We start from the raw sequence: 17,120 nt of genomic DNA, 5'->3' as shown, positions 1-17,120 counted from the left end.
AGGAGAAAATATGCAGGTTCCATTATACTGTTAATGAATGCACAATTCAGATTGGTGATTTAATTTTTAGATCGTATTTCTCTGGCCCTGACAGGTTTAACAGGCTTCATACGTGAAAACTGAATAAGATAGTATGTGTTTACACTCAGTCACACAAAAACTGAATAATTCAAAAAATGGGTTTCCTATATTGCTTATTCAGTAGCAATTATTTATTTATTTATTTAATGGCATAGCATTCCAAGAGCACAATAAGAAGGACACAAGCATAATGTCTGGTACCGGTACTAAAGCTGTGATTGTAACCTATAAGACAACTTGATATCTACCTGCAACTACAGCCTGTCACTGTATTTAAGCCATAACTGGAGCATCATTTTTTTTATTTGGCCAAGAGAGCTTTCTTAAAATAGTCCCCATTTCCTTCCTCGGATTAGTCATATTTTAAACTCCCTTGGCTGAAAGACAAATCTTGAAGTCCTTATTTCTGCAAACAGACCTGACTGATTAAGTCTTATTCCTGCAAGGGCCACAGCCATGAATAATGGTCAGAAACCGCTTTGTGTGGTGACTTCTGAGTTTAGAAAATAGGATTTTTATGCATTTTTTAATATTGGCACATTAAGGGTAAGCTTTTCATGCCATCCTTTTTTCTGCATGTGAACAGATGTCCAACTATTCAAGAAGCCCCCTATTACAATGGAACACGCTTCAAATTATACATCCACACAGTGAATACAAAGGGCTCTGAAAATACACAAGGAAGACAAGTGAAATCAAAAGAAGTCCTGCTTGGCCTTCCATGTGCACTGGCTAGTTTGAATGTTTTGATTTTTTTTCAATCTCTTACAACTAGATTATCAGTTCTTAAATGAATTTGAACAACTTGCCCATGAGACTTTCTAATCCAATCTTGTATTACAACAATACCAGTTGGATCTTATCCTATTAGGCAGTTGCTGTAAATAGGGGATTTTCCACTGACTTTTAAATCCTTCATTAATGAGTATTCTCAAAGCAGTGTCCTGGAAATTAGCCATAGTGCTAGCAAGAATTTCAATTCACTCAGGAAAACTGATTCATTGTAAATCTTCCTGTACAAATTGAAAAGTATAAGACAATGATAATATGCAGTAAGTAAAACATAGTGTTTCATCTTGCATTATTTATCTATACCCTCTGGCTTCCTGAGACCCTTAGATCTAAATCCTCCTCTCTGTTCAGGTAGATTCCTGTCAGTCAGAGCTCTTCTGCACAGAGCAATCTGGTAGCTGGCCCAGTTTCTGTAATTTATGTGTTGCTTACATTCTCTAGTGTTTTAGCTAATTCTTAATACCATTTTGATACCATTTTTAATACCATTTTTGTGTTAAGTAGTCTAATGGCTTTTACATGTAGCTTGGTCACCACCATCTCACTTCCTTTCACAGCTCATTTGCCTTTATGCTGAAAAAGATGTGTGAGTAATGGGAAAGAGGTGTTTGGGGGAAAGCAGAAAATAGGAGGAGGTTGTGACACATCCGTTAATTGACACCTAACCTGAAATTATTTCTGACACGTTTTTATGCAGAAAACAATTTTTATACTTTACCTCTTCTCTTCTTATTCAAATACTGGTACGTGTTTTATTGTTTGCAACAAAATCCATTTTCTATCTCGTATTGAAACGAAGATTATTTCATTTAATGCTCAGATATACGAATCTTGGCGTGCTATCTTCACATTTCTTTTAAGAGTTATTCATTTCTTTATCCTTAGTGTGTGTGCACTTTTATCGAACAAGAACATCCCTTTGTTCTTCAAGAAATGCATACATTCTTTCCTTAGATAACTGTAGAATTAGTATCTCTTTATAAGGATAGATTTGACCTCCCTATATAAGTAACTGAGCAAAGTATCTTTCATACTTTAAGGCACTTAATGTGTATGATGTTACAATAGTTATTTTATCATAATTTTGATTACAGTGTACACTGTACAAAGACAGTGTAGTTAAGCTGAGCTCTAACCATACTGTGCAACAAAAAGAGTTAATCAGAGATGCTGTGATCTTTCCATAACTCAGTCTGAACATTTAATCTCTGCCAGGTGAAGTTACAAGAATCACAGACTTATAACATCCCTACATGTACTAAAGCACCATTAAATGAAATTCCATTTAGACTAGTAGATCTTAGAGAAAATCATTTGTTTCTGAGACTGTTGTGTATGCATGTGTTGCTTTCTGCTTAATGGCATTCACATACAATTCCCTAATGTTCAACTGGTGAGTGTTCAGTATTCCAGCTGCAGGTCATACAAGTATAGCATCATCTCCAGTTTTATGGACAGAAGGAAAAATATATGACACTGTGATTTTGCTGACAAAATTGAAACTGTTTGGGAGATGTATGGCATTTTTTTATTATTGTAAGTGCTTTTTGAAGTACAGAATTAACCTTCTATGTGCAGACTTTATTAGTTGGTTACCTGGCTGTTTGTTTTTATTCTATACTTCAGGAAAAACACAGACAGAGGTTGGTTTTTAAACAGGTATTGATTTTTAGGCTTAAATAGTTGTCTTTTGGGGGAAGGAGATGGACATTAGAAATTCGGTAGGATGTTTGCAGCTGACTTTTGCTCTATAGCTATATGACAGGAAGAATGGTCAACTAGAAAAACGGTTTTTTAATATATATAACTCTCATTCCAAGTCTGCCAACTTACTTTGGCAGCCTTGTAGATTTACATAAATCTTTCCAACTATAAGGAAAGGTGGTCCTTGTGATTATGGCACTGAACTGTGACGTAGCGTGGCTGTTGTCTGTAGTGATTTTGATTGCCTTCAGCAAGTCATTCCATTCTATTATGCCTCAGTCTTCTATCTTTTTATTATTATAATAGGCTTTTCTTTGTTCTACCTCACATGTGAATGAATGTATTCCTGTATCACTTTCCTACCTCACAGAAGTGCTGAAAGCATACATTCATTAATATTCTTGAAGCGTGACAAAGAAAAGCCTATTACTGTAATGTGCTTTGCTTTAAAACTTCAGCTAGAAGAATATGATAAACAACACTGGTTAAGCTTTGTCCATAACATATATAAATATCATATTTACATATTCACACTTAAACTTTTGAGGTTAAACTTTGAGGTATTGCAGGTCCTTCTCCAATACTCATGCAAACAAACATCTAAAAATGGTATTTCATATTGACCAAAATGGTTTGTATCTTGTAATTGGCATTCGTATTATACAGGATCCCAACAATGGTTTTTTGCTAGATATATCCTTAGCTGCATGTTTCAGTATCACCTTTTCTTATTCACCCCATGTATTTCCTTCAGTGAAGTGAAGGGAAGTTTGAAATGGGCAGAAAAGAAACATCTTACCCACAGGAAAAGCTTCTTCCTAACCTCATTAGTAATTGCTTGAGAAATGACCATGAGCATGACAGTTTATATTTCTCTGCTATTATTTCCCCTAATAACTGTGGATGTTCTTATTTTATTTCTAAATGCCTATTCTCAGAGGTGGCTTGAACAGAAGGTGTATCATTTTATTAGGCTTAGATTGATTGCCTCTGTGTTGTATTTAATATTTTCTTCTTGCATGGTAAGGGAAGGTAGATAGAAGTCTCCAGTTTGTTCTCTGTGTAGTGCTCCAGTTTGTGTCATTTGACTCCTTTGCCATGATAATTTTTTTCTTTTTTAAATATAAAGAATTGTCTAAGAAAATTCTGGACAGGTGTTACCCAAATTTCTCTGAACTCAGCACAGAACTTGGGCAACACCTCACTTATTTAAGACAAAAAGATGCTTTAACTGGTACCTTCTTAGACTGTATTTATTTAGTGTTGTATTCTTTCCTCGCCTTTCTTGTCATTGAATAGAGGATTTAACTCAGAAACAGTTTTGTTTGCTTCTTTTTGGGGTTTTTTGGTTCTGTGTCTGAATCAGGAACTGCAATCAATATGATTTCTGTTTTAACAGCTGCAGGCAGCTCAATACTTCGTTTTTTAACGCTCTTTGTGTTTTCAATAATATCATAGCAGAGACATTTGTGGTAAAGAGCAAAAATGGGTTGCCCCAGTATACACATTTTTTTCTTCTAGTTGTTTTTATTGCATGAAAATATTATAATGTTTAAGAGCTTGCACTGGATATCTTACACAGTTCCTTTAAAAACTGACAAGTGAAAATCGAAAAGCAAAGTCCCACTAATAGAGAGTTCGAAAGTGTCACTGTACCATTAATTATTAAATCTGGAATGCTCTGGGCCTTGCATAAATTCAAACAATACCAATGAGAACCTTAGAAGATAATAAGCCAATTAAAATATATCTATTTAACTCTCATTTTCTTTGCAGACCACAGATGACATCCTGGTGGCCTCAGCTGAATGTCCCAGCGATGATGAGGACATTGATCCCTGTGAGCCGAGCTCAGGTGGGTTAGGTTAGTCAACTTTTTTACTACTTTCTTTTATTTCATATTTGCATGCTCCCATCCCACAGAAATTTGGAGGGACAGTCCTTTCTTACCTAGTACAGATAAGTTAAGTCAGGGCCTTTATACCCTTTACAGGTATGCCAGCTTGGAGGGACATTTTGCCATGTAGTTTTCAAAGACAATAGTCTAGAATCCATTTTTGGTAGTTGTGATTTGTGCAGTGTTACAGCTTATCAAAGAGTTAAAGCTGGACTCACAAAGGCATTCTTGGGCCCCTGTAACTGTTGTCGTGATAAAGAAGAGTTCAATAAGAAAGATGCTGCAATTGTTAACACCTTCCGTATTTCCCCCAGTTATGATGATAGTACAGCATTTCAAATGTTTTGTTACGTCAGCAGTGAAAGCAATGTTCATTTTGAATTACTGTAATAGATGGTAAAAACCTGAAGACAGTAGAATACATCAGTTTCAAATTTAAAATTGCTTTATGCTACAGATTCTCTGAAGGGTTGTTCTTAATGAGTTCTTCTCTCAGTCTGTGTACATACCTGGGATTGCCCCAGGATGAGTGCAACACTTTGCACGTGGCTTTGTTAAATGTTATTAGGTTCACCTGGGCCCACTTTTCAAGCGTGTTCAAGCCCCTCTGGATGGCATCCCTTCCTTTTGTTGTGTCAATTGCTCCGCTCAGATTGGTGTCATCAGCAAACTTGCTGAGACTGCAATCATTCCTACTGTCTTTATCCACTAACTAGTCCAGCCTTCAAACCCCTTTCCTCTAATTTGGAGATAAGAATGTGGTGTCCATGTCCAAAGCCTTGCACAAGTCCAGGTAGTCAACATCAGTTCCCCTTTCTTTGTCTACCGATACCATCACTCCATCATAAGAAGGCTCCTAGTGCCCTAGAAGGTCAGGCACGATCTGCCCTTGGTGAAGCAATAGTAACTTCTACTCAGATCACCTCCTTGACACGTATATACCTTAATATAAGCTTCCAAGAGGATCTGCTCCATGATCTTCCCAGGCACAGACTTGAGGCTCACCAGCTTGTAGTTTCACAGGTCTTCCTTACTCCCTCTTTTGAAAATGGGAGCAATGTTTCTCTCTCTTTCCAGTCTCCAGGAACCTCACCTTACAGCCACAGCATTTCAAATATGATGGAGAATCCCTTGGCAACCACATCAGGCAGTTCCTCAGGACCACGCGGTGCATGTTAACTGGCTTATAGACTTGTACACATGCAGTCTCATGAGGCTGTCTTTGACTTGCTCTGCTCTTACAGTGGGAGGGATTTTGCTCCCACTGCTCCCACCTGCAGATTCAAGGACACTAAAGATGTGAAAAGCCCAACTGCCAGTGAAGTCTGAGTTGGCAAAGAACTTGCTGAGTATTACTTCAGCATTCTCCATGTATGTTGAAGCCCGTTCTTCCTTCTCATTTATCAGGAGAGGATACAGTCTCCTTTTCCTGTCCCCCAAGAAGCTTTCTTGTTATTTTTTTCACATCCCTTACCAAGTTTAGTTCCATCTGTGCCTTGGTTTTCCTGATGCTATCTCTGCAAGTCTGGACGACAACCCTGTATTTTCCCCAGGCCACATGTCCCTGCTTCCACTGTTTTCCTGTTTTATCTCACCATTCATCACAGCTACGCTTCTCATTTTTTGTTTATTTGAGAATGGTTTTACTGGTTCATTTCTTGGATCCCAACTGCTACTGCTTTTCTAAAAAAAGCATGGATTGGCACAAGAATTATGTTCTCCATAAACTCAATTGTCTGGATCATTTTATCTGTCATTCTACACATCAGAATGTCACTTGTCCTCCCACTCTTTACTCTTAAAAGCTATTAATTTGCCTCCTTCTTCAATGGCCTTGTCCTTTTCTCATATTTGAAACATCAACCAAAAGGGTTGGTGAAGTCATAACTTCTTGCATATCCATCTCCCTGTAAGTTTAGTCTTATCCACTTAGTCTTACAAATAAGATTTCTCTATTATAGTGCTGTAGCAGTAAACCCATGAATACTGCAGTCCATCTGAATAATACTCCATCTGAATTATACTGCAGTCATCATGCATTCCTACCAATAGGCTTATACTTAAATAAGAAAAGCATAGTATTGTTGACAGTGACAGATTAATTTTTTCCTTAACACTTGGGATAGGAAATGCAAAATGTTATGTCCCTCAGTTTAAATTATTCCCATGGTTCAATTGAGCTTTTTCCCCCTAATTTCTTTCACGAAACTCAGTTGTTTCTCCATAGCCATGCCTTAACCTCCTCACTGAAGCTGGTAAAGATCATGTTTCCTAACAGATACTTCTAGAAAAAATAGTTACCGAATCTATGTGGTTATTCAGGAGATTTTATAACTGTATTTTCACTTGAGAGGCTGAAGCCTGAACTGCAATTAGATTTCTTGTGTTTCCTGATGATCATTCAGCAATGGATACATTATGCTCATTAATTCTACATCAGTTCTTTTCTAGAAAGAATACACTGAAGGGATGGCCAGAGCCCATTTGTTTTTTCTTGGTAGATCCATAAGTGTACATTTACATGAGGGTTGCTCAAAGTACAAGAGTACTCAACAAATCATTTGGATATGGTAGACCTATATATCACAGATACTATTCATTAGCTAGATATTACCAATTATCAAGACTTATGCTTAAAACAGGACTTATTTTCTTGAATAAATGTCTTGCAGTTTGTAATTGGTATCAAGTCTTGGTCTGCCACCACAAACTTTGCTTTCAGTGCACCTGTCTTCTAAAGAATAAAGGGAAAGATGCAATTTGCAACAAATTTCATATAGGACATAAAAATGTAGACCAGACTAGGAGGTGCTCAGCAGCAATCCCATCAACTTGTCTGGAACATAAAGTCACAAACATTATAATTGCAGATTTCATTGTGACTGCTAAATGTGTCATAATTGGATGAAGTCATAACAAATTTATTAGCATGCAAAACTTAGTCGACATTTTTTGTTTGCGTTATGTTTTGTGTGGTAAGGCAACATGTATTGATTTTCTACTCTAAATACTAATAGCAACATGAATAGTAGTCTTAATAACTGCTTCCTCTGTTTCTTGTCATGGAGGAAATAGTAAAGCTTTTTCATTTTGTAGGCAAATTATGATTAACGTTAGTGGAAACTTGTCCAAAAAAAAAAAAGAAAAGGGATGAGCTGGTATGACTTCCTAATTTTACCTAAGGAGCTGTGAAACTGTGGGTGGTGGGCTGATGGCCACTTTGCATACCTGCAGTGCTGTTCCAGCCCTTCCTGAGCTTTGCACGAAGTTCTGATTTCTGCGGAGTTGCAGTGAGCATGTGTGTTGCACTGCTCGTTTGGCTGTTACTCTGGCTAGTATTTTACTTGTTAGAATTTATCAAGCCTCTCTTGTAGCTGTGGAAAGGTTGCAAAAAGCAGAGGCCCAAACTGTATTGAATGAAGTGAAGTCGTGGAGTTGAATGGCAGGAAATCTTGACCGTGGTTAAACTCTACAATTTTTAGCATACAAACAAAACAGAACTTTTGCTGCAAATTATAGTTAAGTCCTCTCAAAGTCAGCAGTCAACCGGGTTTCAAGTTAGAATTTAACTTACAAAACCTCTCTGGATTGCTTATTCAGAAATGGGATACATAAAGGATTTGGCAGCCTTGAGGAACTCTGCCAGCATGTGTGGTATTCACTGGCCTTGTGAAAGCATTAGTAAAGGCAACCTTCAAAGCGAACAAGTGGTCTTTTGGTAACAGACCAAGCTGCTTGTCAGCTTTGTGCCTGAAGAATCTCATGTGTTGCAACCAGAGAGAATAATTAAGCATCTCATAATCAACATTCACCTGACCAGAAGTTCTTGGATTCCACTTCCTGGGGCAGTGTTTGATTAGTGTCAGACCCTGTCCTGTACACAGTCTCTAGGGAAATAGGGCAAGAATAGCCAGGACAGAGTTTAGTGCTGCATGCAAACTAGTGCATTAGTTACCTGTCTTAGCCTTGATTCTTGATCCTGCAAAAGAAATAGGATTAGATTATTTCCCACATTGTTATTTAAGGACCAGTAATAGGATACGTGCTTACAGACTGATCCTTGAGCATGTATTGATTTCCCCATACCTTGGCTTAGCTTGTTGCATCACTGAAAACGAGTGACAGTGTTCTGAAATACACAATGCATCGATGCAGCCAGGAGAAAGTGGACAAAGCCACTGCTTAAGATGTCTTTTATGAAGTATGCCGTAGCATTTATTCACTGCTCTGGGGATGACTTTGTCCTGTAGCAGAATAGTATAGGCCTTTGCATGCATACAGCTTCCTGCATATATATGTTCCCTTCTGTGTTATAATGTGTATTAGACATACAGAAATTCATACCTATTTTTTTCTAATGAGCAGGGCTGTGAAATATGGACAGTGAAGGATTTCTATTCATTACTAAAAGTTTTGCTCTTCTTTTCCTGTTGCAAATTATTTCACTGTATTCGTGATTCAAAGTAGCAGCATTAAATAAATAAATAAAGCAGTGTACAGTGAAATTATTCCTATAATTTACACACAAGTGTAAGTGCCTTACTTGATGAACTGAATGGAACGCATCATGCAAGGAGATGGAAGAAAACAAAAATTACAGTTATTTCAAAAGGGCAATTGTGGTCACTGTGCTTGAGACATAAGGGGAATATTTGTGTCTCGTTCCAATGACCATGTTGTTGCACATGTGTTTTCAGTTTTAGAAAGCTCACTGAGTTGTCTTGAATCAGCTTTTTAAAATGCTTAGCTGAAATACATATAGATGTGTCTACATGAGCTAGTACAGAGTGAAAATTCCCTTTTATTAAAAAAAATAGAAAGAATGGCACTTAGAGCATGTAAAGGAAGTGAGACACTTCAAGTACAGATTAATCTTCTTGTAATTGAAGTTAAAATAGTTATTCTGGTTACTCTATTTTTCTTAACCAGAGGGACCCCTAGAATGATCCGAAAGCAAATGTTGCTCTCCTTGAAATGATTTTAGTGTGAAATGAACCACTTTTTTTTTTTGTCAACAGACTGAGCTCTTTGTGTCTGTCACCGTGGATTTCAAATAAGCAATTCTCATTTGAATTTTATCAAGAAGGGTTTTTTTTTGTTTTTTTTGTTTTCATTAAGCAAAAGTGGTTAAAAATGGTGATCAATCAGTTGTATCAACACTGATCTCTACCCTTTGCCAGCCACGTTACTGAAACACAGGACAGAGAGTAGAATTGTAGCTTTCTAGCCAATCCTGACTGTTTTTATACATTTCTTGCATTGAGAGTAACTGAAAACAACAATGTGCTAAAAGAAGGGGTTTTCTTTTCACTCTTAGAAGTAGTTTTCCAGTAAATTAGAGATTTCTAACTCCTCAAGTGCATTCTCTGTAATTTTAGGGGTGGTCTACATGCCCGCATTCTCATACATCTTTTCTTTGTGTAACCTCAAGTAGTGCAGGAATTTGTGAACAAAGTAACATTGATTTAAATTTGATTTTTAAAACAAACTTTAAGACAGAATTCAGCTATTGCAAGCTAAACATGCCTTTTAAATCAATCCAATTTTTTTGCCCTACTGAAGATTTGTAATTCAGAAGGTATAGTACAACACCTAGAGATGACAGCACAGGTTAATGCATTCTAAGGTCTGTTAATTGCATTCACAGTGATATGAACATATCAGAGTTCAAAATATGGATGGGAACTGAGGGATGACTTCTTTTTCCTGAGCATAATGGTTTTCTATCGATGTAATATCAGTGACTCACTATAGTCTAAGAATGGTAAAAAATATGTCACTATAAATCATACGAAGTTCTGTCCTAACTTGTACAAGATCTTTTCCATCGGTGCAAAAATGATGGAGTTTCCTGTGTGTAAACTTAGAGGGGATGTTTATACTCTACTCACTTTTTTGTTATTGTTGAACATTCTCCTTTCTGTAATTTGTTTATGAATGGCACCCATTCATAATGTGAATACTGGGATTATTATTGTATGCAAGTAACTAAAACTCTACTTGAACGTTCAGGCATATGCATATTACATGAAAAGATATGTATGAATTGATAAGTAGTGATATTGCTGTTATACATTCACTGATTCCACAGCAGAGATGAAACCAGATGGTAATGTTTCTGGTAATTTGATGAAACATACTCATTTTGCAAACAGTAATTAAAGAAAAATGGGCACGTTACTTAGTGCTGCTGGAGAGGTGGCCCATGTAACTTTTCACTCTTTTAAAGACATAAAATGCCGTGGCTCAGTTCTGAAGGTATTTACACAAAAATCTGAGTCATATGATCTTGTCTGCTAGGATACCTGGGCTGGATAGAATGCAGAGGAGCAATCCAGACACACCACGTCAGCTAATTCACAAAAGTCTGTGGACTGTGTGTGTCATACCCATTGACCTTAGTGGAACTTCATTTATTTTCCAGTGCTCATCTAGATCATGGATAATAAAATGTCTAGCAAGTGAACATAGAGTCCTTTTACTCAAGTGTAGAAATGATACGTTAGCCAGTGCAAGGCAAGCATACAGTCCCTGCAGGAGAAGTGAGTCAGAGGAAGTGAATGGCAAGCATTTTAGAGCTGAGGATCACAGTTCCGTGGGCAAGGCTTGAGGAGAGCAGGAGATGCCTACGCACATTCAGCACGCACAGCATTGGAGAAGTATAGGTTTGTTGTGTTGCTTGGAAAATTGTTTATCTTGCAATCCATTTAGTATTTGTATCCTCTTCCATTTTCTCTGCCTCACCACATGGATATGCATAAGCTCTTGAGAACTTCCTCAGTTTATCTAGACATTTCATAGGAAACACTGTTGTTAGCATACAAGTCGTTGCTTAACCTATTATTTTTGCTACTCCCAGATTAAGAACTTGCCTTACAGACTATTCCATCATAACTGGAGAGGGAGATATGTCCAGAAGGAGAAATAAATCTAGAAAATATCAAACTAAGACCTGAAGAATTTGTTGACTGTTAACATGGTGGCTTTGTCAATTGCAAAATTATAATAATAATGATAATGAAAATGATGATGATAATATAATAATAATAATAATTTGGATTCATGATCATATTTTAGACAAAGAAATCATGATGTTCAAGACTGATAATCAAGATTTTCAATTATACAACAAATTACATGCCAGTGTTAGATGAACGTGTCACTGTGTGTAAAGGGGTTCAAGGCAGTTTGAAGCTCTTTTGTGTGTGTGTTTGAACCAAGATGAAGGATTTTTTGATGCAAATTCAAGAAAACAATATACTTCATTAGGTGGTAGTAATCCTTGCTTGCCTGCTTGCTTTCTATCTTTCTTTAAATACCAAATCACAACTGAGTCAGACCTTGTCCCATACGTGGCATGTGTTGATTGTTCCAGCAACTTCTTTATAAAGCAACCTCCATTTCATCTTCTAAATTATCGTTCCTATTTGGAGTAGAACCACCATGCCAGAAAATGTTAAGTCTTTTTTTAACTTTAGTGAGACATTTGTTTGATTAACTGAGGGATTTTGGAAAGGCAGAGGTTTTGCTTGTGCAAGAATGAATTAGTTGCTTGAATCTCAAACAGGTTCCTTCAGTTTTCTTGGGAATCTGATTAAAAATCCAAAATGAAAGCATATAATTCTTAAAATTGGTCTTTAATCAAGCTTACACTTAAAATCAAGGCTGCTCTTAAGACAGCTGACATAAATGTGTAGTTCTGGTCTCTTAGACATTAGGCTCTGTGCAACTGGTGCCTTGATTAATGCAAGGCAACTGTGTTCTGTGAAGTACTTTTCGTTCTGGTTTGATTGCCTACATCATTGTATATATTTTCACCTGTACTACACTGTTGACAGTAGCAGTACTGAAGGTACTTCATGTCACTTCGTAACCCAAACAGATTGAATTTGCCTCTTTTGTGGGGAAAAAGAGAATTTTTTGTCCGCCCTATTTATCATCACTTTTCAATGGGTATGTTAGTAGAAGAAAATATTTTGCCAACGTGATGTTCATCTATTCCTAATTTGAACAGAGCAGTTTTAATTCAGATACCAAAAATTCTATAGGAATTATTGCTCTACCTTTACTATTTGAAGGAAAAACTAGACAGAAAGATGAGAATCTGATGCAGCCATCCTTAGCTAACAGAGAAAATACAGTTTTGCTAAGAAGGGGGAATGCTATCAGTACTGCATATATGACAGGAGTCAGAGGTGTCAGTCAGGTGTCTGAGTTAAACATCCCTGGACACTTCCTACTCATGTGATATTTGGCAGCTTAGTTATTCTACATTCAGACTGGGGACTTACAGGTGTGTAAGCAAATCATTATTCTTCTAGCTATCCATTTGAGGTACCTGATTAATTCAATTAATATGGAGTTGGAAAGTACTGTATGCCAGCTGCAGCTTATCAACTAATTACCATGTTAACAGACCGCTGGCAGCAAACAAGGCTGCTTACCCCACTACCAGACAACAGAGATAAGGGCAAACTGGTACTTTTTGCTGATGTTTTCTAGCAATCAGTGCAGAGTGAATTTTCATTATCTCATGCATATATAGTAGTAGGACCATGGCTGCTAATTTTCAGCTGCTTGCTAAGACCTAATTTAAACTTCGGCAGAAACATTGCATTTTTTAGTGCGTCGTTTGACAACCTCCAGAGTGGCAAGTGAATGCTGCCAAGTTTGAGAAGTAGCTATTCTCTAAGGATATTACTCATAAATGGAAGCGGGGAAAATTCAAGGAAAAAATAACCTGTAATGAGGATGCATGGACCCAAAATTGTCTAACCCTAGGCTATCTCATTCTAACTATACAGAGACCTGAAGGAATTCTTGTTCTGCTGTGCTGACATGCTGTCCTGGCCCATAGATTTCAAAACCTGCACTTCTCCTAAGGTTAAGAGCTGTAGTCTAGATTTGGGACTTTGGGAGCTTCAGTGTAAACTGACTTACACAGTAGATTCTGGTCTAGATACAGTACATGTTGTGAGCATAGCCTCCTAGGATATGGAATGGAATAAGCGAAAAATAAGATAGAAGTAGTGAGAATGTGAGAAATACTATCCAAAAGAAGAGCATTTTAGATACCTCAAACTTTTACTTTAAGTGATAATACCAGTCAGAAGTATTGCTTCACAGATGATGATAACAGAAGCAGAGGTAAACACAGTGGTCTTTTTTGTTGTTGTTGTTTTTTTCCCAGTGTTTTAATATTATTGAGAAAAAGAATATTAAAAAAAAAAGTTACCTATATGAGTCTTCAAGTCCATTTAGCTTTCTCTTTGCAGCCCCAGGGAAACACCTGAGGTCTGAGAAGTAATATTATTCAGGCTCAACAAATGTAGCTATAGCAGCAAGTTGTATCCATGCCTTTATTCAGCAGTTGTAGCTTGGTATTTGTATGTAGTATGTGCACGTCTTAAAACCCTGGACTCTTCTTTTCCCAAGCATATAATCAAGTTTATTATTAGTCGGCCTGACTTGATGACAGTAATTAGAACAAATTAAGTGCAGCGTGCACAGACATTTCTCTCTTCGGGCAGTAGCTGCTTAGTGAAGGAAAACATTCAGACGATCACCCACAATTGCAAAGATCAGTGAGGGTATATGCATCTCCAGCTCATCTCATGAGCAAGAATCACTCCTTGCTCTGCAGGACAAGCCAGTTCCTAGATTAGGTGATTTAATTTGTTTTTGTGTTGCTTTCTGTTTGTTTCTTCTGTTTTAAACAAAATGATAGTAATAAAAACAGCAAGCAAAGAAGCCTTTATCCTTTATTCAACAGCAAAGCTTTCACTAAACATATCGAGTTCCAAATGTCACTATCACTCACACTACAAGTTCTTGGTACAATGAAGCCATTAAAACAGTTAGCTGTCACCAAAAAATGTGATTCCAGTGCCCCTGCCCTTTCCTTGCAGTAACACTGGTGTTCATTCCACTCCTCAGAGAGCTAGAGCTGCAAGCACCACCATCCCCGTTTAGCTCTCCCAGCTGTCTCCTCATGATAGAATTGCTTAGCTCGAGCTTGAATATGTGATCAGAAGTATAATTTTTTTCTTTGGTCTTCCTTATGTTATCTTATTCACAAAAACATATATATATATTTTCCTCTTTTTTTCCATTTGAGTATACTTTGATTTAAAATCTACACCATCCATTGACCCTGCTGACTAGTCAAAATTTCTGAAGCAAAGTTACAGATTACCAAAGCTCCCCCAGAGCTCACACAAAAACAGGGTAAATTACTTAGACGCGAAGATAAATGACTAATGTAGAAGTGGGAAGAGGTAGGGCTGGCAGTTGAAGAAGAAAAGGAGAAAGCATCCATAGAGAGGGGTGCTGAAAGAGAAGGAATACAACTAAAACCAAAACAAAACTTGACAGAAAGAGCCCAGGGATGAGGACTGCTAAAAAAAATGAAGCGATATATTGGTTCACGTTTTCCACTTTGGTTAAAATTAAATTTAGTTTTGCAGAGAGTATTTTCACAAAACCTTCTTATTAAACCGTGTGAAATATATTCTCCCCAGCTCTGCAGATCATACTGACTTGCAAAATCCATTGACTTGGCATGCCTTATCAATTCCCACTGCACTACCAACTAACCCATCTCCCTTTAGATTTATTTTGACAAGAAGGTTGAGATAACCCTCCCATGTCTGAACCACAGAAAAAAAATATGCTAGCCACAAAACCTGAAGTCACAAGAAGGTGGTAGGACTTGTAAATTATTTGACGTCAATATGGCAAGTCACTGTACTTGGAAATAAGCACTATACTCTGTGCAAAGAGGGAATGTATTGCTTCCTAATATAGGAATCACTATTTTTATCTATGGGTGGTGTTTTGCTGCTTGACTATTTTTATGAGTAGCTAAATTAGTTAGTGCCACTTTAGAGGCATGTTAATGCATTATATCTTTCCTTCTAAAAACCTTCAAGATTTCAATCTATAAGAAGCAAAGAGTCTGACTTTGTGCACTGAAGAGTAGTACAGATAGTGTAATAATTTCATCTTAAGCACCTTTGAAAGTAAGTTATTATCTTGTTCCCTTAAACTCAGCAAGCATCTGACAGATTTTTTTAGAGCAAATGCATTGGCGTGATTCATGATGAGAAATGTGTTGCTCCACTCCCAAGCACCAGACCTTTCCACCACATCTCTATGGGTTTAATGTGCAGCTCTCAGCTCCCATTCTTTTTGAATCTTGATGTCAAAATGATCAAGGAGGGCGGCATGTATGTTCAGCAATGCAGCCAGTTTTATGATATCTCTCTCACATGGATTTACGTGTACTTTTGGATACAGACTATTCCAAGTCTGATAAAAATTGGTCAGTGAGATAGAGCTCAGCGGAGTCACCTCCTACTCCTTCCCTTCCACGACAGTTCATTCTTTGCTGGACAGCCCCTGGGGAGCACATTTTTCCTCCTTCCAAGAGCTAATTGAAGCCAAGGAGAAAGGCAGTGCACCAGGGTGGGTTTGCAGGTTTGTAGCAGATCCTCCTCCTGTTTTTGCTGTTGCACCTGTCCCACGTGTTCAGCAGACAAAGCACTGAGGTTTGTTTTTCCAACATATTCTTTGTAATGAGGTGCTGAAATTGCAGTGAGCTCAGAAACCAGTTCTCTAGAATCCAACAATGCTGCAGAAAGTCAGCCACAAACAGGTCTACAATGATAGCGTGTGGAGTGAAAATTAATATGTGTCCTGTAAATAATTGCCTTCATGCCTCATTGCAAACGGAGTAGTTAAACATTCTTGTCTTGTGAGTAATTTCCTATTCACAGTTTGTGGGAAGGCATAAATGTAAAGAAAACACGTTTGGGGTCCATTTGCTGGATTTTTTGTTTTGTTTTTAAGTCTGCTAATTTCAATTCACAAACACCATGGGAGCCTGCAATTCCAATTTTCTTTTCACAGTATTAATGAAAACTGGGCACTGAAAATAGTTAGCTTTTCCCCCTTTAAATTTTAAGCCACTTTAGAAGTACAGTCAAGAATAATAACTTTCTAATCCATTACTACACAATACTAAACTGTGTTCAATTGCTATTATTTCATGTAAAGTTTTCTTCATAAGTGGTAGAAGAGGCTTTTAAAAGTCTGTTCTAAGCTGGTGTTTGAGGTGGTCCAAAAATGCTGGTCATATGCTGTTGAGAAGATTTGTGTTTCATAGCAGTTGCTGTAAGAACAGCAGTAAAGTAAAAGCAGTTGCACTGCAATATGACTTCTTATTTCTTCTCACTGTGATGCTGTGGTCTGATTGGTCACAGTTCTTATGATTTTCTGTTGAATCTCATTTATGCATCTTCAACTTCAGATAGATTTTCAGAATATTTTCATTAATTTTATACTTAAATATTGGGGTCTTTTTATTATATTTGATCTTAATCCACCTCCAAAGATTCTAGCTTATCATATAAAATAAGGAACTTATCTGGGACAAAGTTAGTGGTGTTTTGATGCTGTGGACGCTTTAGGGAGACAAGTAGCAGCCAGGGTTTTCCCATAGGTATACTTCTGTTGCTGTATCAGGAGCCAATGACTGCCTGGTTCAGCTGCAATGATCCTGGGCTGAAAGCTGCATCATGTGTTTCTTGTAGTGTTGGGAAGCAAAGAGTGAGATCCTGCTACCTGTCACTTGCTCTCCATTTGT

General features: G+C 37.4%; 1 protein-coding gene across 23 annotated transcripts in view; it reads left to right on the top strand.

The window, feature by feature from the left end:
• Positions 1-17,120, top strand: part of NRXN1 (neurexin 1) — a 625,130-nt gene that overhangs the window by 603,835 nt on the left and 4,175 nt on the right. For 16 of the 23 annotated variants that reach the window (XM_065739653.1, XM_065739648.1, XM_065739643.1 and 13 more), the window contains one exon: positions 4,354-4,441. In XM_065739653.1, the coding sequence (XP_065595725.1) occupies positions 4,354-4,441 (88 nt within the window). The remainder of the gene's footprint in view (positions 1-4,353; positions 4,442-17,120) is intronic. The other 7 variants (XM_065739655.1, XM_065739644.1, XM_065739647.1 and 4 more) reach the window with 1 other exon arrangement.

This window comes from Cyrtonyx montezumae, unplaced genomic scaffold (assembly GCF_038088225.1).
Source record: "Cyrtonyx montezumae isolate F1298 unplaced genomic scaffold, pur_monq_1.0 scaffold_24, whole genome shotgun sequence".
NCBI classification, from domain to species: domain Eukaryota; kingdom Metazoa; phylum Chordata; class Aves; order Galliformes; family Odontophoridae; genus Cyrtonyx; species Cyrtonyx montezumae.
This window is presented reverse-complemented; position numbering and strand designations above follow the sequence as displayed.